At 38.7% G+C, this 25,354-nt stretch overlaps 1 protein-coding gene across 1 annotated transcript in view; it reads left to right on the top strand.

The window, feature by feature from the left end:
• Positions 1-25,354, top strand: part of SDK2 (sidekick cell adhesion molecule 2) — a 1,526,639-nt gene that overhangs the window by 1,259,722 nt on the left and 241,563 nt on the right. Inside the window, exons 33-35 of the mRNA XM_044085131.1 lie at positions 13,816-13,872; positions 15,192-15,293; positions 15,392-15,507. Coding sequence (XP_043941066.1) covers positions 13,816-13,872; positions 15,192-15,293; positions 15,392-15,507 — 275 coding nt within the window. The remainder of the gene's footprint in view (positions 1-13,815; positions 13,873-15,191; positions 15,294-15,391; positions 15,508-25,354) is intronic.

Genomic DNA, 25,354 nt, shown 5'->3' with positions numbered 1-25,354 from the left:
TTAATTAAATGTTGAAGTCTCATAATGTTTCATTCTGCGTCATATTACATGTTGCTGAGCATGAATTTCTGCTAGGCTTGTAAGTCAGGGATAATGCAGCCAATTATTTGTTTTTCACATAGCTACAGATAAGGGCATTGTCAGATATTGTTTATTTTCTGTTTTTATCTTGACTATGTCCTTATATTACTGCTTTAAAATATGTTTGGTATAACCTGCTTTACCATTTTTCATGTGTGTTTTTTCCACAAAAGGTACTGACTGTTGCTACAAAACTGACCTGTATTTGTTAAGAAGGACTGACCAGACACACAGTGGAACTAAATCAAGATTCCCTATCATGCCTCTGAGCTTTACGGATGGTATCTGTATCAGATAATAAGCTGTAACTTTCATACAGCTCACTGTAGCTGGCATTGATCTACTAGGGGTTGTCAGTACTGGAAAATTTGGTGGGTTGATTGAGCCACAAGGTCCATTTTCAGCTGTGGACTTGTAAATAATAGTACAAAACTGGTTAAATAAATGCGCATAATACAGATCATTTCACTGTCAAACCAAACTGATTCATAACAATTCAGAGACAGAGAAGACACAAATAATCTGCAGATGTGGCTTGGCAGGGCTATAAACTAATAAGCTGATAATCAACCATGTTGATAGGACAGTGCAACTCTGTCTAAGTAAGGGATGCAGTCCTACAGAGTCTGGTGTTTAGATAATGATTGTGTGTTAAGACTTAAGCTAGGTTGAGGTAGTTAATTTTTGTAGGATGAGTTATTAGTTAAAGGGAGTGGAATACGTTGCTTACAGCTAAGGAATTGTTCTATGAGGGAAGGCAGTGTACTGCCTCTATTAAAAAACAACAACAAAAATAAAGTACAAATGGCTGTTTTAAATGAATGCTGCCTGAGACAGGATTTGAAGATGGATAATGAGGGTTTTATGGTATTAGATTGTGGAACAAAGTTCCAGAGTGTGAGTTGGGAAACTGTAAATTAATTAATTAATTATTTGCAGTTTGTTTGCCAGGATGGTCCACTGGGCCATGAGGAGCCCATTTTCAATGGAGTCCTGGGGAGAAAAGCTTCAGAAAAAAATACAAATTACTTAAAAGAAGCAAGTTATAATAATAGAAAGTACAGTAATACAGGTAAATGGCATTAGTAAAATGCAAACACAAAGAAATCTTTAAAAAAGACAATCAGCATTATATACAAAGTTTGTTACTTTCATCAGTTGCTTATCAGGGTTAAGTGCAGTAGAATGACCTTTATAGATGTATTAACTCTTGGAGTATAGCTTAAATTGGGGGACTTTATGTAGGGTGGGAACAGGAGCATTCCCAGTGGATTGTTAGGTGGGAGTGAAGTAAAGTTTTAAAGGAAGAGAGGCTGCTAGTGGTACGGATGAGAGGTAGAAGTGAATTCCAGAGGCGAGCTAGAGAGAAGGACAGAAGATGTTTGCCTGGTGGGCAGGAAGGTTTATGCAGTTCGATTAGATTTTGGGAGTTAGATCTTAGGAGTCTATCAGGTTGATGCATTTTAAAGGCAGTGGCAAGGGAGGGGCAGGGAGAGGGAGGGACAGAAGATGAGTTTGTGTGCTTGAATAAGTTGGATATAGGAGAGGTGACTTGGTAGCTCTAGCCAATTCAGTTTATGGAGGGCAATACAGTGGTGTGTACAAGATCTATGGCCTGTTGCGAATTTGAAATGTTATTGTAACAGGAGGAGGGTTTTGTCTTGAGGGAGGATTCCAAGTTAGTAAAGAGTGGGGCACCATATAGCAGGGATGGGATGAGGTATGTGGTAGAGAGAATAAGCCTAGAGAGATGTAGCACTTGTGACGATAGAGCATGCCAAGTTTCTTATGAGTTTTTCCAATATTTACTTGTGGGTGGGTATCAAACTTGAGCTGGTCATCGATGAGGACACCTAACAATTTTGTATTAGATACTATTTTGAGAGGTGTATTGTTCTGACTGGTGATAGAGAATGTGTTTTTGTCTAGTGTGGTGGTTTTGGAAGGGGTAAATATCATGAGTTTGGTTTTAGAGGCATTAAGGTGGTTGTCTAGCATCCATTTTTCAGTGGAGGAGAAGGCATCTTGAGTTAATTTTGTAGTATGGAGTTGGAGGTGGCAGAACAGATTATAGATGAATCGTCAGTGTACTGGATGAGACTAGCATTAAAGATGGTCTGATGGAAGTCGTTTATGAAAATGTTAAATAGCAGTGGACCTAGAATTGAACCCTGGGGTACTCCTGTGGGAGTGTTGAGGAATGGGGAGGTAGCTTTTTCCACTTTACTGCTTGTTGCCTATTTGAGAGATAACTGGTGAATCAATTGATAGAGGAGGGGGAAAGATTTAGTTTACAGAGTTTGGTAAGGAGAAGGTTGTGAGAGATGGTATCAAAGGCTTTTGAAAGGTCTAGGGAGAGGGTGAATACAATGTGGCCAGAGTCACGGGCCTTGTTAAAGGTTTCTAGGAAGGAGAGGAGAGCGGTGGTAGTGCAGTAGCCAGGTCTGAATCTGTGTTGTGTGGGAGTTAGAAGGTGGTTGTTTGTGAGATAGGGTAAAAGTTGAAGGTTGATGCATTTTTCCAGGAGTTTAGAAATAAGGGATAGGATGGCGATAGGTCGAACATTTGGGATGTTATTGTTGTTACCCCCTTTATGGAGTGGAATAATAAAGGCCTTTTTTCCAGAGTTGGGGTACATAGCCTTCTGTGATTAATTGGTTTATTAAAATGCAGATGGGGAGGGCTATGGCTTCTGCGGCTGTCTTTAAGAAGTAGGAGAGGATTTGATCAGGAGCCTTAGAAGTTGTTTTCAGGTTTTGAAGAAGTTTTTTATAGTAGATATATGGATGAGATTTATGGAGAAGGGGAGGAGGTTGAGAGGTGGCGGTACTAGGGTAGGAGTGGGTAGGTGAAGATAGGGGTGTGGAAATAGGATTGTTAGTGAAAATAGTTGTTAGTTTGGCTATGGAGTCGATAAGAAAGAATTAAGCTTGGTAGCTAGGTCTATGTCAGCAGCATTTGGATCAGGGGTGGGGTTTTCTATTTTACCTGCCTTAAGGAGAGAGGAGATTCCATACCAGAATTTTTTGGGGTTTGTATTGTGATTGGTCTGGAGTGTTAAGAAATAGGCTTTCTGGTCTGAAATAATATGTTTTTTTACTTTGTTTTGAAGTATTTTGTAGTTATTGAGGGTAGTTATAGTCTTGTTATTGTGGTAGCATTTTCAGGCTTTATCTCAGAGTCGCATGATGCTTAAGATCTCTTCGGTTAACCAAGGGACGGATTTACTTTTAATACGTTTTGTTTTCAGGGGGGCCAAGGAGTCTAACAAGTTTAAGAAAGTTGAATTGAAGTAGGTGATGACATTATCTAAGGGTAAAGTTTATAGTGGGTTCCAGTTTATTTCTTTGAGCAAGTTTATGAATGTATTGGGTTGAAGTTTTTTAGGGACCGAGTGGAGATATAGGTGTGGAATAGTTGTAAGGAAGGGGAAAGACAGTGGGCAAAGGTAGGAAAGTGATCACTGAGTGGCTTGGGAAGGGCACCACTATCAGAGATATTGTGAGGATGAGACACTAAAATCCAGTCATGGGTATTTCCAATGGAGAAGTCCTTGGAAGGTCTGGTTAAGGCATTGATAAGTTGGGAGAAATTGTAGATGTTTATATTTAGAGGGTATGTGGGAGATTGAATAGTGGCCCAGTTAATATTTACATCACCCAAGGTTATAGTCTCATTTGTTACACTGGTGGAAAACCAAGAGAGAATGTCTTCAGGGACTGGGACATTGTCTCCACAAGGGACGTAAAGGGTAACTATGCAGATGAGCTTGTGTTTGTTTATCTGAAGTAGGGCTGGAATTAGTTCAGCGTTAGCAAACTGGGGAATCTGTTTGGTGAAGGGAGTGAGTAAGATGGAGGATGAGTAGAGGATGACAAGATTAATTGTTTAACAATATTACTATGGTACACATATTGCTATAATTTACTGAAGAATGTATATTAATATGCTGTTTTCAAAATACTATTAGAAAGAATTAGTCACAAGACAAAAACAATACATGCTGTACCTTAAATGCAATACCATCACTGTATAAATAATATGTTGGAAGAGGCTAGGGATATTAAGTAGCAGTGTTTGTTGAGGGAACTAGTTTGTTCAGCTTTGTCCACATTGTTTATAGTAACACAGGGGGGATACTATAGAGTAAATCTATATCTAAAAAGAAAACACATTCCAAGATTAGACGTAAAGGTAAACCATATAATGAACCTTCATCCTCACCCCCTGATTATTCCTGGTCCAGGGATATAGTGGTTAGGCACAGTGTAAGGATGATAAATAGATGCTTTCCTAAACCATCACACAGTAACACATACAAAACTAACAAAACAAAACTAATATACATGGCATATCTAAGGAATACACCTAATAAATAAATGTGGGAAATAGAATCATGGAATGTTAAAGGGCTCCAAAACAAGAAGAAAAGAAAACTATTCTTACACCTTACATTAAAACCACAGCCAACCTCACACTAATACAAGACGCACTTGACTGCAGATCAATGGGCAGAAATTAGCAGAAAGAAATGGATAAGTCAAATCATAGCTTCAGAGGGGAAAACAAACAGTGCTGGGGCTGCCATAATTAAAAAAACAATTTAAGGAAAAATACTTAAAACCAAAGCTGACAAGGAGGGAAGATGGTGCTATGTAACATTTAATAGTCCTACAATACCAAAAGCTATAATGGTACTTAATGTTTACGCACCCTGTAATAACCAACATTTTTATGTCATTATACCCAACCTTAAACCAATTTAAAGATCACTACCTAGTGATTGGAGGTGACTGGAATACATATCAAAACCCAGAAAAGGATAAATCTAATCTGACCAAATCACATAATAAACAAGCCACATTAGCCCTTAATGAACTCGAACAAGATTTCAAACTATATGACCCTTTTAAACATGGGAACAGTGCAGATAAAACAGGGAAATTCACATTCTATTCGCAATGTCACAAAATGTGGTCAAGGATAGACTTCTTCTTAATCTCTGACATATGCATTAACATGGACCCAACAATAACTATACATACCAGGTTCTTTTCAGATCACTCCAAAATCACACTGAACATTAACTGGGACAAAAAGATATATTTAGAGAATAGGGGTCATAATTGGTCATTAAACCCTAATTTACTTTCCAAAATGGATGTAATAAAAGAAACAGAAGCAATACTAAAAATAGCTCTTACAAATATCACTAACTCCCAAGTACCAACTGACAGTGAATGGGCTGCAACCAAAGCACAAATCAGAGGATTGTTTATCAAAAAAGCAGCATACTATAAAAAAATACAACTGAAAGAGGAGCATATACTGAAAGGGAAATAGAGCATCTTGAAAAGAACTAATAAATAACCCTAAGAACCAAACAGAAGCAGAACTTTTAAAACTGCAAAGGGATCTATATATGTTAGAAACCAGGAACCTATCTTTCTATGAAGCCAGAATGTTAGCCACTTATGCAGAAGAAGCTCAAATACCATCTAGAGCTCTGGCCAGAATTATCTGCCAACACAAAAATGCCTCCAATATATCAGAAATAAACTACAGAGACAAAAACTACACAAAAATGAAGACATTATTAAAACATTTGAACAAATATACTCTCAAATATATGGAGCACAAATACTACAAACCTCAAGGAAGATAGAACTCTTTTTCTTCAAAACTGAAATTCCATAAACTCAATTTAGACCAACAAAAAAAACTAACTGAGCCGATATCCATCAGTGAAATTATTACAACAATCAAACACTTAAAAGTGCATAAGGCTCCGGGTCCGGATGGACTCACATCAGAATTTTACAAAGCATTTCCCCCTTGATAGCCAAACTACTATACTATACACTGAATTACATAATAAACTATAAAATAAATGATATCCACTTTAATGCCTCTAAAACTATATTTATATTAAAAGAACACACAGACCCCAAAAACCCCGACAGCTACAGACCCATCTCCCTCTTAAATATAGATACTAAAATATTTACCTATATACTTGCAAACCGAATGAAAAATCTGATAGAAAAACTCCTCTCCCCAGAACAATCCGGTTTTACACCACATAGACAGACTAGTGACAATACATTAACATTAGATGCATTAATATCCTACGCTAACCGATACAATATCAACATCTACACAATGGTAGTGGATGCCCATAAGGCATTTGATAGGGTTAATCTAGAATTCTTACTCCAAACACTACCCTACTTTAATATACCCAATAACTTCATTCAGATCATCCAAACTCTCTATAGCAACCCATACACATCTCTGTATATAAATAAAACTTGGTCAAATAGGATCCTAATAAAAAATGGAACAAGACAAGGATGCCCACTATCACCCTTCCTGTTTAACCTATACCTAGAACCACTCTTTCTATACATTAAACAAAATACATATCACAATCCTCCATCAATACACAACTTCAAAATATACCTCACTGCATTTGCGGATGATCTGAACATATACTGCACTACACCAAATTCAGATATAAACAAAATAATAGCTGCAATTGAACATTTCTCGACTATGTCTAACTACAAACTAAACCTTAATAAAACTAATATTTTCCCCCTAAAAACACCCAAACTCATCTCACTAATACCATTGTTAAACACAACAAAAATTAAAGAAGAAACTAAATACCTGGGAATCACCTTTTTCCAGAGTAACAAAGACTTCTACCAACACAATGTAAACCTTAAATGGCAAAATATAATGCAAGACTGCAAACGATGGAACAACCTAAAACTACCATTCTTGGCCAAAGTATCAATAATCAAAATTAACATTTTACCTAGATTAATGTATATATTCATGACATGACGTGTATATATTCATGACATCACAGACAACAATTGGTTGGCAGTGGATTGATGCTGCTACCTAGTGGTCAATCAGTCTAACTGCAGGAAGGGTTACGAGCACTTAGAAGAGTGTGGAGGGACTTAGAGAGGAGGGGATGAGTAATGTCCACAGTAGGCTGCTAGCAGGCATACACAGGGTTAAAATACAATAGTAACAGGTAAAGATGTAATTTACACTAGGAAACATACACTTTGTAGGCAGTTCTTGGAGAAAGGCAGGAGTAGTTTGAGGACACTGCAGGACTCCTGTTTAGGAAGCTGTTTTTACAGGCAGGAAGCCAGGGTACTTCATAGAATGATGGCAAACACCTGGGTAATTTACACGCGACAGTCAACTGTAAGAAAAGTGACAGGTACCAATTATCAAGAAGGTAAAAATTTGTCAGTATCTACAGTAGAGTAAGAGCTGTAAACGTTAGATGATTTAGATTCAAACAAAAACGAAAGAATAAAAAAAAAATGGTGGAGTAGCCGAGAGATTGGTGTGAGATGAGGGTATGCTTGGACACAAGGATCAAAGGAAACTAAAAGGGGGATAGGAACAATAAGAGGGTCTTGTAGCCTGGTTTATAGAAGTAGAGCAGTGCAGTATAAAGACAGATATATCATGGAAAAAATAACACAATTTATCATGTAAGGTTAGCCACAATACAGTTAATGCAGGACTCAGAACAAGCAGAGAAATAACAGTAAAAAATGATAATGTAGTAAAAAAAGTGCTAGCAAGTCTGCAAGTTATAGTCAATGCATTACTAGGGACTATCAAGCAGTTGAGTCATTTAAAATGTATTACTAACTAGAGTTTAAACATTTAAGAAACACTTAGCATATGTCATCAATAAGGTTTAAACATGGGGGCAGCATTTTCAGCTAAGAAAACAGGCACAGTTAAACAGATCCAATATCACAGCAGTTTGCATGGTGGGGGTGTTATGGACTGGGAAGCAATTGAGGTTCACATTAGTCGCAACGCTCAACAGCGAGTAAATAAATAAATAAATAAATAAATATAATGCTATTGAAGGTTAATGGGAAAGTTTTCTTTAAGAAAAACAGTGGTGCTCATTTCTGGCAGTGCACACAAACAGTAACTTGCTCTGTTGAGAAACGTCTGCATAACAGAAGTGTTATTTGAGCATCTTCAGATTGTAATTAGGGCATAGGTTACAGATAGGTGCTCTGGTGAGACATGTCTGCTGATTAGAATAATTGTTTGAAGATCTGCAGATAATAGGCAGGGTGTATACCAGAGATACAAATAAAATAGAGCTGCATCCTTGAGCAACTGATTCCAGGTGTGATATAAAATGTCCATATGCTGTTGGAATTTGAATTTGCATTATTTTGTAAATCTCTTGAAGAAGGGGCTGGACAAATCCATAAGCCCAGATATTTAAAGAGGTGGTCCAGGGTTGCCTGCATAAGAGAGGACTAGAAAGACACAGGCACAACATAACTGTTATATGGGAGATAACTAGCAGCATAAAATTTGGCTTTAGAAAAATTTCTGCTGAGAGAAAGGAATGTGACCTGTTGTAGATGTCGGTCATACTGAGTTTGTTGAGCATGTCAGCAAGTTTTGGTGACATGACCAGAAGATGAGACTGTCAACATAAAATAGGAATTTCAAAAAAGAATTTAGAAAGTCGGTGATCTGGAATGATTTATTCACAAAGAGGGAAAAGAAGAGGGACCCTACAATTCTGCCTTTGGTGACACCTGTTGAGAAAGGCGTAGAGGGATGGGAGGTACTCCAGATGACCTAAATAGGGCAGGTGCTAAGGCATTGTTGAAACTAAGTAATCATGTACTAATCAAGTTTGCAAGTATAGCGGTTAGGTTTGGTTGAGATACTGAGTTCAAAGCCTTTGCAAGATCTGCCACCACTGCCATGTGAGTATTCCTTTGTCTATATGTTGGCATAGGTTGTTAGCGAACAAGAGAAGGGAGGTGATGGTGCTGTGACCTTTACAGAAAACTGCTAATTAGGGTAGCGTTAGTTGTGGCTTAGGTAGGTATGTAGTTGATGGAGGTGGCACCTTCGAAAACTTTGAAATGTGAACAGAAAAGTAATGCAAGTTGTTAATGTCAAATGCTGTGGATTTATGTATGTTAGCTATTAAATAAGTAGACTTTTCAGAATTTGGGGATACAGGAAAAGTATTGCATACGTGTCTAAAAATGTGAACAGATCATAAGAGCAGAGGTACTCATGCTGCTGGGGATTCTTCAGTGATTTGTTAATAGAAGATGGCAGATTACAGGAGCACTTGTAGGTCCGCAGGTCAGGATGAGCCAAGAAATGAAATGCATTTGACTTTTTTGATGTTGAAACTATTTTCTTGGAGAAGAAGAATATTCTGAAAGAATTTGGTGGACATGTTAATGTTACAGTGTGACTTTGTGGTTACTGGCGGACCATTTACTTTATGCAAGTTAATTTAACAGAATGTAGGACGATTTTCTTTTCACTGTGCAGTATGTAAGGATATCACAAATGGAGAGTGGCCTAAGGTAGTACAAGCATAGCTCTCAACCTCTTAGAACAAGAATTCTGGACAAAGCCATAAATAATGGAGGGCGGGCACAAATACCAAAATAGGGACACTTTTTAAATATTTCTCTTACAAATTTAGAAAGTTGATAGAATAACAGGGTTTGCATTAGTATGAATTTTCTGAAGGGTATAATGTCTGACTTTCAAATGTCTGTCATTATCTTCTGACTTCAGTCCTCAAACATTTGGCAATGTTTTGCCAGAAAACCACAATTTTATGAGTAAGAGGTCAAAAATAGGAGGCAAAAATCTGGACATTTTGCGAAAATCTGTATAATACAGGTCATGGTGATACCACTGTTGTCAATGAAGTGTGAGGACCACTTGGACATGCATGAGTCTTTTGGGTGAGCTAGGTAGAGGCCTGTCAAATGTACTGTCTTTGTTAGCAAGGTAGCTCATATAGGACTGGGGGCGTGCTTTGGTAAGTATTATGGTTTCTGAACGACAGGAGTGTTATCTGGTAAGAGATGCTCTCCCACTGGGGAGAGAAAGATCCTTGGCTGATTTAGTGATTGTTTTAAATATCTGGGGAATGGAGTAAAGGAGGTTGTATACTTCACTGCCTTTTTTGAGGAATGTAGGTAATTATGATTCATAGTAAAACTGACAACAGAGTCACAGTAGCAAAAGGCTGAGATGAAAACTTTAATTCGTAAGCACTTTCACTTCATCAAATTAAAGTGAACTTCTTCAGACAAAGTAAAAACAATCTACCCCTCTCTTATTACATAGTTCTAGTTGGGTCTATATTAGATCACCGAACGCTTAGGTTAGCGAATGGTGATTAATTGACCCCATGTAAGTAAAAGCTTACAAAACCAAACTGTCAGAACAGAGATTTTTTTCCAAGAGAAAAAAAATCATTGTTGCAACAAAAAAAAAAAAAAAAAAGAAAGAAAACACTTTAATACGTGATATTAAGTGGGGGCTTTGCCACCCACACCCCCCCTACTTAATTATACCAACTCCGAGACTGCACTACAGTGCTGAAAACGGCAAACTGCTGAAGCGGCCAAACAAATTCTTTCCCAGGGAAAGAATTCGCTTACATGCCATTTCGATATTTTGCCATTTCGGCATTTACAGCTTGACCAAGTCACATTCACTAACCTGTGTCTTCGGTCAGCTGATAGGAACCCTTCTAGTCACATGACCCATTAGGGTTGTTAAATTAATTAATATTTAAAAACATAAGCTGACAAAATATATATTCATATATATATATATATATATATATATATATATATATATATATATATATATAAATTACAGATGCTGCAACTATAAAAAAACCTAAACATAATTTAAACATATAAAATTCTGTTCATTCATGAAAACACATATTCTTAACGTGTCGGGTTCTTTAGTTTCTATAAACAAGCAATAGAACATTGGAACAGAAATTTATATGTTTAGATTGTTTATTTTTTTTTATAGCTGCAGCATTTGTAACCTGTAATTTATATATATATATATATATATATATATATATATATATATATATATATATATTTTATATCAGCTTATGTTTTTAAATATTAATTGATTTAACAACTGTAATGGGCCATGTGGCTAGAACTATGCATAAAGAGAGGCGTAAATTGTTTTTACTTTGTCTGAAGAAGTTCACTTTAACTGGATGAACAAAAGCACTTACGAATTCAAGTTTTCATCTCAGCCTTTTGGTACTGTGACTCTGTTTTCAGTTTTACCAGTTTGTCTTCTAATTATGATTCATAGTTTGTGATGGGCTGTCAAACAGATACAGATGATTTGGTGGGTATCTTGGTTGAGCACTGAGACTAGTAAGTGAGTGGACTGTATTTCTTATGAGAAGGAGGACTGCTCCTCCCTATATTTGACTCCTTTAAGGCTTTGTAAACTAAACGAAAGTAATGTAGACAGGTATTATATGGGAGGGAGATAGCCAGGATTATGATTTACCCAAAGCATCAGGTGCATAAATGAGGTTCTAGCTTGCAGAATTTGTATGTAATGCTAGCTGCACTTAGATAAGTTACTTTTATACTGTTTTAATATGGACTGGGATGTCATGTGTGCATACCTCTCAACTGTACAGATTTTTGCAGAATGTCCAGATTTTTGCCTCATATGTTTGGTCCATTTTTCATAAAAGTGTAGTTTTCTGGTAAACCATTGGCAATGCGTTAAAGACCAAAGTCAGAAAATGACAGACATTTGAGTTTCAGACTTCATACCCTTTAGAAAATTCATGCTAATGCAAAACATGTTATTTTATCGACTTTCTAAGTTTGTATGAGCATCATTTAAACATTGTCCCTACTTTTGGGCCTTAATCCCCCCATTATTTATGGCTTTGTCCAGACTTCTTGCTCTAAGAGGTATGCATATGGGTCAGAATTTTGATGTATGTTACTTGTTAAAAATAGATCTGACATTACCAATGTTAATATTATAAACAGTGTGTCAAGATGAAATATTGTTTATAGTTTTTTAATGAATGCTAAGTATGGACTACTATGCTTTGATGTGGTTGGTAAGGAGCAGAGAGGGTCAGACCACCTACAATGGATAATGATTGTGTTAGTAATGAGTGCGTCTGGTACACTTAATGGTCTGCGTTGTGTAAATAATTTTGGAACTATGCAGTTTGGCAAGGAGAGTTGTGACTTAAAAAAGAAGATAGTGGTTTGGAAAAGCAGTGTGTTATGCAGTATAATGGAGACAGTGTTACACTACATCTAGCTGGCATGGATATGATCAGCACTGTGGCTCTCTTCCAGCCCTCATGTACTTTCACATTTCCCAGTGACCTGGGGTTGATTTCCATCAGAATGAATACCACCACACAAGCTAGGTTCTTCAGGGTTTTCAACAGAAGCTAATTCATCTCTCTTACCAACTTTTCCACATCTTTGATTTCTTTGCCTCTCTCTCTCTCTCTCCTTATTAAGCCATTCATGTACTTCTGGCTGTTTTTCCCTATTTTGGCCTTCCAGGCATGGTAAACACCTGCTTTGTCCTTAGAAAAAATTGAGTGTCTTCTACTACACCCTTTACCTCCTTCTTCTGAACCCCAAGTTTGAATATTTCACACATTCCTCCTTTCCTGTGTTCACAGTGTATCAGCAAAGCTTCTTATTATGTCCTTTATTAAAACATGTACAAGCTTATTTTCTACTGCAACCTTAACTGCCATTATAATCCTTATAATCTTAGCCTAGTAATACTTTATCCACCTCCTGCCTGCCCCAGTCCTGTTTCTCCAGGCCCTCCCTTTACACCTAAGCATCATTTATAACTCCTTGGGGAAACAAAATGTCTTCTCCCTTTCCTGCACCTTATTGTCATCTCCACTGCCCCACTAATATGTTGTTTAAATTTATTTTACGACTTATTCATCCCCCTTTGTGCCTTTCTTATTCTACACTTCCTCTTTTTCTTGCGCCCTAATTCCCTGTAGTTCTAGCTAGTCTGTCTTATGCGGATTAATATACAAGACCTTATTATTCCCCTGTCATATGTCTGAATCATTCTAAGTCAAAGGACACTTTTATATCCTCACTATACTGTCATAGTCTCCTTTCTGTCACAGCATGTTAAGAGCTCCATTAGGTTATCCTTCTACACTGTCCTTCTTGCTTTTTGTTTTAGGCTTGTCATGCTGTTATTTTCATAATGTCAAATCTAGTACAGTTTTTGTACTTGTTTATTTTCTAGTCATTGAAAAGTACTTTTGCAGAAAACCAATTGTAATCACCTTTCATAAAGCTAAGATATGGTCAGAATGCAGCAAAACATGAGAAGCATTTGAAGAATGCTGAGGAGCGAATCGGCAATTGTCTATCAAAATTAACAGTGATTACAAAGTTAAGCGTGTTCAGGAGAGTTTTAGGCAAAATACTTTTTATCCACATCTTCACTCAATATTGTTGTTTATTTACAAATATATGTGTATAGTTGTTCTCTCTCTCCTGGCCTTTGGGCTGTTGTAGAAGGTTACTGATTAAAAATAGGAAGTATTCCACAATAAATTCATAACCATAAATAAGTGTAACCCAGATGCATAGTTAAGTACAGCAATATGAAAACATTTTTGCATCACTACAGTTCAGAGCAAGTACCAACTCTGGTCTCTCAGTTTTGCTCAAAATGGGAATAGGGCCCCTATTATTATTTTGACTAAAGTTCTGGTCAGTCCTGCTTGCTTGTTTGAAGTGTTTTGTGCACTAACATTCACTAACTGCTGTTACCTGTACTTTCTTTCTGTTCCTTTGGATATTTCTTTTCTTCCTATAGCCATATACGCCATACGGAACCTGAGTGAAGCCTCCCTCACACAGTATGAGCTGGACAGTAAGTCAACATCCTTGTGATATAATGTCTTAGGAAGTAGTAAATGTTATGTGACTGAAGAAGAAGACAAAGAAGGAAAAATAACTTTTTCTGTTGCTGAAAATTATAGTATGCCAAACTCAAATATGTTAAATTAAGTAAATTACAATCAAGAAAACAAGTGTTATTTTGCATGATTGCCTTGTTTTAAAATGTGTGCCTAGATAGCTCATTGACGTATGATGACAAAAAACTGAGAAGTTCCTGGAATATGAGTGGTTGTTCTCTTGTAACTGTTACTGAAGCACCACTGAGGATGAGTTTATGATATGTCACTGAGTCCAGCATCCAGCATTAATGAACCAAAAAGCCAATGACAGTGTATTTCTCATGTAGCCGCAGGGTAACCATTCCATGAAATATTCTGTCTCCACTGTCTACCTAAATTACCCTAGCAAAGTTAGAGAGAACATTGTAATGCTAGGCATGCTGACTTCATGAAAACTAATTAGAATAAATTTTGAGAATCTGCGAAAGTTCTAAGACAGTGGTATTAACTATCATGACATGTCACAATAAAATATTCATCTTCCTAGTTTTGAATTTAAAATCATAAGCCACATTTGGAATTTGGGATCCCATTTTAGGTGGTAAGGTACAGGTTCTGACATACAAACCTGTAAGATGAGACCATGATTGAATATGGTATTGGATTGATTGTAGGCTCTGAAGTCTTGAGGTGGGGTATGATTCAGACTGTGGGATCTGCAGTCAGGCAAAGATTCTTAAAGTTGGATCTGGGGTCAGTATAGGGTTATAAGCTCAGAAAGTGGATCTGTACTTGTAAATAGGGTATGAGATCACAAATTTGATATACAGTCATGCAGCGGGATTTAAGTTCAGATAATGAGATCAGATGTCAGGCAGTGGGATATAAACTCATGCAGTATAATGGGGGCCAGACAGTAATATCTTAAGTAAGATATCTGTCCTAAATGCAGTCAGACTTGATGAGTGTTATCAAATTACATGATCTGCATACAGTTTAGTTGCTGAAGTTTTGCATAATAATAATAATGCATCCCAGTGATTAGTACTTGATTTGCCTGGATAATATTGATCTGCATTGACCTATTGAATTACATAATATTTCAAGGTCTATGTTTGGCTGGGATTTTAATGATCTTAGTGACTCTTGTCTAGTATCAAGCTATGAACCTGCGAACTAGATTATAGCCAAGTTTTTTTTTTTACAAAATAATTGAGATTGTGTAATGACTGAAGGCATGTCATATGCTAAAACACAGAACATACCACAGAAATAATTATTTTCTTCACAGACCTGAACAAACACAAACGTTATGAGATCAGAATGAGTGTCTACAATGCTGCTGGAGAGGGACCGAACAGTGCTCCACAAGAAGTCTTTGTTGGTGAAGCTGGTAGGTCTTTGTCAGTACCACAAACATGGTTAAAGCCAAGACACTTATTTGTTGCATTCATTTCTGATGCCTCCTCTCTTCACTTTGTCCAATTCAAGTGCCTACAGCATCTCCTCAGAATGTTGCAATACAGGCCTCAACAGCAACACAGCTTGATATAACGTGGGAACCTCCCCCTCAAGAGGCACAAAATGGTGACATCCAAGGATATAAGGTATACTTAATTTACAATTTGTGGGAGTTTTCTAGCATTGCATGTTTAAAATGGACAGTTAGTGTCATTCATCAGGAAGTTAGACTAGATACCAAAGAAGAGTTTCCGAAATAATCACACATTACCTGAATTAGCTAATGATCATATCTCTAAGCAGCAGTCTTTAGATACATGAGTGTGCATGTGGGAGACAGAGCTTTCCTTTCATTGGGTTATTCTTGCTAAAATGTCCTCATAATCATTTGCTTGCTATCTGTTCAAACTTTTTAATGAACTATTGGATTTCTGTTACTTGCACAGAAAGCCTCCATACTGATTCATTGGTAATTACAGTGATATACTAATTCATATGTAGTTACTAGACCTGCTAGTTCATTGGCAGTTATAGTGGTGCACCACTTCATAGGTAGTTAGTTACTACACATGTCATGTAGGAGACCTTTGTGTATTATAGGCCAACTTAACAATTGTTCTAGAGCTCTGTCTTGTTAAGTGACTTGCTACGAGTCACATAGAAGGCAAATTGGCTACAGGTTCAGCTCATTACCAGCTCATACCCTTAACTCCATGTGACAGAGCTCTGTAATTGAAAGACTTGTCACTACAAGTCTGACAATTATAAAAACTAAACAATGAATCGAATTGAAGAGAATATGGAAACTCACTGTACTCATTCTAAAATGTTTTCTTTTCCCAGGGATTAAGCCCCTTTGCACCCCCTACTTCTAATACGTCTGTGTACTAACTTGGGGATTGCTGTACCTCAGGGTAAAAGGAATACTCAGAAGTACTGCAGTTGTTTGAAATGCAAAAGTCTTCTCTTGCACTTTAGGTTCTGTTTATTTTAAGGAATGCAGCTGTGATCCATGGAACCATGCAATTTGAAATAGTAGCTGCACAGAGCTCATCGTGTAAGGAAACAAATAAGTAGGCCATTCCGAGAGAGAGAGAATGGAAACAACCTAACATCATTTACTTTGGTCTGTGCCCTTCACTGCAGAGTAAGGGAAGCATTTACCAGTGGGCAGCTTATTATTCCTGCCCCTTATCTGCTTGCTTTAATGCACTTTGGTTTCTGTCCTCCAAGGAGAAAGTCCTTGTAGAGATTACAGTGCAGAAAAGATGACAAAAAATTCTGATGTCTGTTGAATATGCTGGTGGCAAGGATGTAGCCAGGTTAGTCAGGTATACTCAATATACTCATTTGAATATTTTTTTTTTTTTTTTACTGAGCAGCCCTCCAAAACAATTTACTTGCTGTTTAAATGAATACTTACAAAGTAGATCTGAAAACATCTTGCTTGTAGAAATGCACAACCGTTTGTTATTGTTTTAGGATGTAACAGATGAAGATACGTTTTAGGATGTAACAGATGAAGATACAGCATTTCCTTGCCATAACTTTTGAAGAGACGGGCAAAATTTTGAAGTATGAAGTGAGGTAGAGGGCAGCAGTGGGAAGTCATGAGTACAAAATATACATTTTAGGCAACTGCACTTGCTTGTTAGTTGCTCCTTTGTTTAATTGAATGCATGCTTGTTTGACAAACGCAGGGTTGTGATTTAACATCTAGGTACAGTTGGCCAAACGGTGAACATGTCAATGGTATATAATGTTGATACAGGTAAGTGGGGTTGGGGGGGTAAAAGAATGTGTGTGTGTGTGGTGTGTGTGTGTGTATTTGAGTCAGGGTTACAGTATGGGATGAGTGAAGGATTGGTGTTGTGTGTCTCTTTGCGAGTTTGTGTATTTTAGGGTAAGGGTTAGGTTAGGTGATAGCTGTAGTGCAGTTTGTGTGTGTTTGTGAATGTTTGTGTGTTTTGTCTTGTGTAGTGTCAGTGTTATGGAAAGGTTTTAATGATGTTAGGTGACGGGTTAGGGTTGGGAGAAAGGTGTAGCGTTACTGTTAGTGTTAGTGTTAGGGTTAGCACCGTTTACTAAGGTGGTGGTTCAGGGGGGCGGAGTTCAAAAAATTCCCACTGAAACTGCCTTTGGTGACCATAAGAAAACATTTTTTTTTTTACAGAGGGTAAGCTCCCCTGCACCTCCTGTCTGGGGAGACACCCCCAACCCCCAAACTTATATATACAAACTCAGGTCGCTCAACAGTAGTGAAAAATATAAACTCCACTGTTTGTGAAGTTAGTTTCTCTGAACAGCATTCACACATTTACATTTGGTGAGACTAACTTCACTGATTTGACATATTCCCTGCAGTGTGATGGGAATATTTAAATCCAGATCACAGTTGTATCAGGACATTATCCATTAGGTAGAACATTGTACAGTCTAAGCAATCATCTGCCATCAGAGGGTGCATTTTATGAGGATATAGGAACTAGAGCTCTTCTCATTTCAGAAACAGAAGAGAAAAGTAGGTATAGTAGTGGTACTCAAAACTATGTTAGGATGACATGAAGAAGTCATTCTGAACAGGAAGAAAAGAGGGATTGCAGGCAGCAGATTGTGCAAACTAACTGCTCTCTCAATTTCTGAAAGCATTTTTTTTTTCATAGAGAGGGTTGTAGGTACATGGAATGGACTACTGCATTGAGTGGTGAAGAAGGAATCCACAGAGGCATGCAAGACTGCATGGGACAGGTAGAAGAGGATAATGGGGAGGTAGAATGTTAAATGCATTTAAAAATGCAGGCAAGATAGGCATGCTGTCTCCTTCTATCATTAAGTGAATGTAATGTAAAGGGCACATTTGTGTATAAAGCCAATTCATTCAAATTTAGCTTAGTGCAGCAGATCAGGGAAACTGTAAATAAACTACCAGAAAGAGATATACAGATGTTAGAATGAGAGTACATATCTCATGGAGAAGCACACCGCACACTAATTTGGTAACTAAAGCATACAATGTCTTAAACTGTGTCCTGTCTGAGACCTGGTTAGATCTACTGCACAGTGAGATGTGTTTTGCTACTGAGGCGAGCACCTCATGCACCCCTCCCCCCACCCTGTTACTTAATTTTAAAAACGGACGTCTCAAAACTCTGCTAAAAAGGAAATACTTATTTACACAGAAAAATAGAGTGTGTGCCTTCATGCTCCAATGTTGTATGCCCTCAGAATTAGAAATGCTTAATGTAAGTGGGTTTGGAAGGTGCCGATGTGGTTGTCTCCCTGCAAAAATGAAGACTGTTGTTGGTTTCTTTTGAGATAATTAAGTGAGCTGTGGCTTCATAGACTGCTCTCTGCAGAATTAACTGTACTCAGGATACAGATGCAGGTTCAGCCATTTAAACAGTAGGTGTGGCATTAACTGTACTCAGGATACAGATGCAGGTTCAGCCATTTAAACAGTAGGTGTGGCATTAACTGTACTCAGGATACAGATGCAGGTTCGGCCATTTAAACAGTAGGTGTGTTGTGTATTGTTGCAGTAAGTTTATGTACATCAAGCCGCCTGAGCTGTTTCATATCCCTTACTAATCCATATTCTGCATATAGCCCATTTCCTCAGCCACATACTGAACATTTATTTTTGTATCTGAGCCTGCTGTACCTGCACCCAATGAGTAATGAGTTGCGTTCCAATGCAACAGTAAAGCTCACCTGATTATTTTGCTGTTTTGTGTCACCTCAGCTGCATCAGCACACATACTAGTTGTCCCTACATACACAATGCACAGTCGCATAGGATTCATCCCATTGTTTTATATTGCTTTCAGCAGGATATATTTGGTAGAGACTCCACCCAAGTTAAACCTTTCCTGTGAACCCCCACCCATATCTTTCACAGCGAGCAGCAGAACCTTTCACCGTTGCCAGTTACAGTTTGCACAATTCCAAAACATTGTAGCTGTAGAGCAGTTAATGCAAAAGGTAGTTAACTCTGACTTTTCATCTGTTTGGTTCGCCCTTTTTCTGCCATCTTCACAGAAAGATGTTCCCCATTTTTAAACTGTTTGTATTACTTGTTAATCCATCTATTTGTTCATTGTATTGAAATTTAAGATTAGACAATGTGACAACAAGAGCTTTGTGTTTCTTGGATATGCTACAAAGTCACAATGGGTCAGGCTGTCTTTGTTGAAATGTCTCAACGAGTATTTTTATAGCTGTTTCAGTTTTCAAATGTTTACTTTACTGGGTAAACCAAGAACTGTATTCAGTTGAGCTAGGCTTCAGATATTCTGTGCTTTGCTTGCCACTGCCTAAAATTCTAGTATCTCAGAGCATGGCATACCATATTTCCCTTGGCAAACAGACAAGTAAAAATCCCATGATAACCAGCATGTTCCTTAAGTGCTTGAAATGACATTTCCTAACTACTTTGTTATGTACGACAATTATTTTTAAAAAGTTTAAGCTTTTCCTTCCCTTCCTTCCTTTATTGAAGTTATTTTTTATACAATAAAAAGTCAGTGCAGCCAAGTATATGTATTCTGTCTTTTTTATCTGTCACTGACCAAGGAACTCCTAAAGCCGTACATCATTGTCTACAGTGAACAATTTAATGTGCTTCTTTTTCCTAATCAGACTGACCCATCTGCAGAAAGTTCACGACTTTAGATCTAGCCCTTATCCTACACATTTCTCCAAAGCAGAACATTAAAACAGTTCTGCCATTTCAGTAGAATCACAGCTGTTGTAATTCTCAGTTTTAGCAGTTCCACAGCACATAGTAATCACACTTCTCTGATGTAAGTCAAATATGGTAAATGTTCATTCTTCATTTTAAAGACCTTCATTTCTCTGAAGGTCTTTAAAATGTTCACAGTTCACCTCAGTTTCAGAGAAATCCACTTCCGATCATATTTCGAGGAGGATTCCTATAGCATGTAACATTTTCACCTTCTTATTCTGCACCCCCTCCCCAGGTTATTCATACACAAAACACAATAGCCAAAAACTACAGTGGGACTGTAAAACTAGAATTCTTTAGATCCCCACAGATCAATAGCCTAGTAAGCACTTATGAACCTATTAACCGATGAACATACTGCTTGCCTTCATCTGACTTTTCATTCAGAAGATCATAGGATCATAGGAGGTTACTAGGCTATTGGCCCTGAGACCCTTATAAGTCTAGCCAAGAGTTTAGCCCATGTTTAGACAAATCAGCACCCGATGCCCCTGTCCAGTAGGGACACAGGTGGAATCCCATGGATGTATTTTCTGTTTCCCATCCAGTTATCCAGGTTGCGCTTAAAAAGCGGTAAAGAGGTACTCTGCTTGATGTGGACAGGAAGTCTATTCCATAGATGGGAGAGTCTCTGGGACACAAATCTGTCCCACCAACAAATCTTGTTGATGTCACAGACCAGGTTGAGGCCATGCATGTGGGTTACTTGAGTGGAGCTTGACTTGCAGATATACAGCAGTCCCATCAAGGTGGGGTCCATGATCGCCTTGTATGCCAGACAGAGGTCACCTCTGAGGAGTCTGTATGAAACTGAGTAGAGGGATAGAGCTTTTAGCCTATCTGTGTATGGTACACTTTTGAGGCCCTGGATTCTCCTGGTGAGGAACCTGTGTGGTCTCTCCAGGTGCTGCATATGCTTTGCAAGGTACAAGCCAAAAGGGGCATTGTACTCAATAATGGCCCTCATAAGGGAAGAATACAGGGATCAAGAAAGAGAAACCAAGAGCTTAAGGCAAACAAACACTTCCAGGACACCACAAATTGAAGAACAAATCGTACCAAACTAAAGTGGTGGAGATTTTGGTGAAGAATCTGGCTTTCAAAAACCAGTAATCCCAAAAGATAAAAAGTGGAATCCACAAACGTCGTTGTATGCGAAAATCTTCTTTAATACAGAACCAACAGAATACAAACAAGCGCTTTCATCCAGTGGTACTGGGCTTTCTCAAGTTAAAACTGTAATGTGCACACTCAGTTTAAATACCTTGCAACAAATACTTGAAACTCATTAAACAATTAAATGCAGTTGTTAACTTAATGCAAATTCAGCAATTGAGTTTTCACAAACCAAATGCATTTTAACAAACTATTTGTAAATGTTATTGAAACCATTGCTAGGGTGCAACTTTACTTGGTACGAATGCACCTTTATATGTTCACCTTTGGTTTCCTCAAACAAGTAAATTAAGTGCACCTGACTTTAAAATACATTAAGAATAAATTTGAAACAGCAGTGAAAAAACAGCCAGAAACAATGCTAAGAACATACTTCAATCAAAAAAATCAACCTGCTGCACTGTGCTGATAACCACTGTAAACAGTACTCGTCTACCCAGCATAGTGCATAAGTAATGCGCAGAAAGTAAATTGTAAATAATCTGCTAGCCAATGCATCAAAGCGTGTAGGCTACTGTAGTATATGCTCTATTGTGAAGATGTTCTGAACTGGTCCAGATATATACATTGCAGTTTCTATTTAAAAGTGTGTGCAGAGGTTTGACTAAAAAATCTATTTGTAACAAATGTGTGTGTAAAAAATATAAAAAAATAAATAAAACCTAAACCACCCTGCATAAACTCAAAAAACAATATAAATATGTGACTATAACAAATCCAAAAAATGTAATCTAACTTCATAGAGTATTGCTGTTAATTTTCAAAATAGGCGCTAAATTAATACAGTCATTCAAGCCTGGATGTTTAGTAGCATCCAACTTGAGTTGCCAAATAAGTTCCCTCGTACTGAGTCTGGTCTTCCAGTCACCTCCCCTAGGATCTGGGTTCACCTTTTCAAGCACGAAGAATTTAAGTGACATCTGTGGGCAAGTGAGAGAGTGCTTATAAAAAGCATTAGTTTCTTTCCTTTTTTTGATCTCATACAAATGTTCATAGATTCTACGCTTAAGAACTCTCTCTGTCTTGCCCACATAGAAACTCTGACAACCTCCGTCTCTGGGACACAAATCTGTCCCACCAACAAATCTTGTTGATGTCACAGACCAGGTTGAGGCCATGTATGTGGGTTACTTGAGTGGAGCTTGACTTGTAGATATACAGCAGTCCCATCAAGGTGGGGTCCATGATGGCCTTGTATGCCAGACAGAGGTCACCTCTGAGGAGTCTGTATGAAACTGAGTAGAGGGATAGAGCTTTTAGCCTATCTGTGTATGGTACACTTTTGAGGCCCTGGATTCTCCTGGTGAGGAACCTGTGTGGTCTCTCCAGGTGCTGCATATGCTTTGCAAGGTACAAGCCAAAAGGGGCATTGTACTCAATAATGGCCCTCATAAGGGAAGAATACAGGGATGTTATGACCGCCTTGTCCCTGGATGAGATACCCTTACTTATGAGGTGGGCCATGTAGAAGGCTTTCCATATAATGGAAGCAACGTGGTGGTCAAAAGTCAGATTGCTATCAAACTGGGTGCCCAAATCCCTCACGACTGATTGCGTGCTTAGGACATTGTTATTAATGTGATAATTTGTGGGAACATCACTCTCCCCAAAGGTGATGATGATGCATTTTTTGGTATTTATTCAGTTTGAGGCCATGTTTCTGGCACCAGTCATTTGTCTGAGTGGGACCCTCTTGGAGGATGTCGACATCACTAGAGAAATTGATGACAGCACTCAGTTTGCAGTCATCTGCAAACTTGGTCAGCCATGGCCCACTGGTTTTGATGTGCACCTTAGAAGAGTATATTCCAAATAACAGACGCCCCAAGACCAAACCCTGGAGTACGCTTCTTGTTATGGTCCACTGATTGAGGTGGCTTCCCCTATTTTGACTAGGTTCATAGGTTCATAACTGTGTACTAGGCTAATGGCCCTGGGGCCTTTACAAGCCTAGACATAGGATTACCCTGGCATCGTGCCACCCGACCTTAGTTCCCAGTACCTCTGTCAGGTAGAGCCATTGGAGTTATTCCTGGGGTGAATTTTCTATTTCCCATCCACTCATCAAGATTTCTCTTGAAGAGGGTCAGCGAGGTGCTCTGCTTGACATGTATGGGAAGTCTATTCCATGGCATGAGCAGTCTGTGGGTTATGAACATGTCCCTCCAGCATTTCTGTTAATTGTGGTAATGAGGTTGAGGTCCCTGAAGCATGTGGTGCGGAGGGATTGGGATTTCTTTAGATGTAGCATTTCTAACAGGGCTGGGTCAGACATGGCTTTTAAAGTCAAGCAGAGATCGCCTCTTAATAGACTGGAGTTTTTTGAGTCTGTCCATGTAGGGCATGTGTTTAAGGCCTAGGATCCTCTTCGTGAGGTACTTTTGTGGCCTTTCCAGCTGTTGCAGGTGTTTAGTGAGGTACATGCCAAATGAGGCATTATATTTGATGATTGGTCTAATGAGGGAAGAGTAGAGAGAGAGATGATTACCTCTTTCTTCCTGGATGCAAAACCCTTGGTAATGAGATGTGCCACATGGAAGGACTTTCTGACCACAGTGGCAGTGTGGTGGTCGAAGAAGAGGTTGCTGCCAACCTATGTCCCCAGATCTCTTATAACACCTTCAGTGCTCAGTGGGCTACCATCAATGTGGTAATTAGTGGGAACTGAGTTTTTCCCAAAGGGAATGATGACACATTTTTTGGCATTAAGTTTAAGGCCATGGTTTCGACACCAGTTGTTGGTTTCAGTGAGGCCTTTCTGTAGGATGTCTACATCACTTGGGGAGTTAATAATGCTCCCAGCTTGCAATGGTCAGTGAACTTGATCAGCCAGAGTCCCTCCATGTTGGCCTGGACTTCTGAAAAGTAGATACCAAACAGGAGAGGACCCAGGACCAATCCCTGTGGGACTCCACTCGTGACTGGTTGGCAGTCTGACTTGGATTTCTACTACTTTCACACTGTGGGTTCTATCTGTGAGCCAATTTGCAACCCACCTAGTTTGGTGAGTCTATCAATAATTCCTGAGTGGGGAATAGTGTCAAAGGCCTTGGCCAGATTGAGGTAGGCTGTATAAACTGCCTTGCCCTCATTCACGGCTCTGATGACTGACTCAAAGAAGTCAACCAAGTTGAGCAGGCATGATCTATCCTTCACAAAACCAAATTGCATGGGATCCAGAGTTTGGAGATTCCCTATATCCTTGTTAATTATGTCCATGATGATGCGCTCCACAGCCTTACATATCAGACTCGTCAGGCTAATGGGGAGATAATTCATAGGATCTGTAGTCTCTCCCCCTTTATGGAGAGGGATGACTGTAGGAGTGCGCCATTCTGTAGGGACAAAGCCTGAGGTGAGGCTGTGATTGAATAGGGCACACAGGTGTGGTGCCAGTTCACTTTGTAGTTTGGAGAAAGTGTGATAAGAGACTTAGGGACACAGGTGGACAGTGGTCTCACCTTCGATAACCACATCGCCACAACAGTCAGGAAATCCTTCTATGTGGCACACCTCATCACAAAGGGCTTTTCATCCAGAAAGAAGGAGGTCATTGTCCCACTGTACTCATCCCTCATTAGACCCATTATAGAATACAACGCCCCATTTGGTATGTACCTCTCAAGACATCTGCAACAACTGGAAAGGCTGAAATACCTCACTAAAAAAAACACAGGCCCAAAGCAGATGCCCTACCCTGACCCCCCTTAAAAACCCCAGCTATACTCTGTCGTATACTCCTCTACTCAGCGATCCTCTCTCTGGCACAACATATGTCAAACCCAGAGCTGTTGGACATGCTACACTTAAAGAAAATCCCATCCCTCAGAGCTACGCTCCAGGGATCTAAACCTTGTCATCACAATAAACAAAACATGCTGGAGGGATAGGTTCCTGACCCAGAGACTCCCCAGACTCTGGAAGATTGCCCATACATGTCAAGCAGAGTGCCTCTTTGGACCTCTTCAAGAGGAACCTTGACAATTGGATGGGAGAAAGGAAATTCACCCCAGGGATCCGCTAGTCGCGCCTCTAGACAGGGGTCCAGGAAGAAATAGCCAGGGAATTGTTAT

This window comes from Protopterus annectens, chromosome 10.part0 (assembly GCF_019279795.1).
Source record: "Protopterus annectens isolate FY-2018-M chromosome 10.part0, PAN1.0, whole genome shotgun sequence".
Classification (NCBI taxonomy): domain Eukaryota; kingdom Metazoa; phylum Chordata; order Ceratodontiformes; family Protopteridae; genus Protopterus; species Protopterus annectens.
The sequence above is the reverse complement of the archived record's forward strand: the minus strand, read 5'-3'. Positions and strand labels throughout refer to the sequence as shown.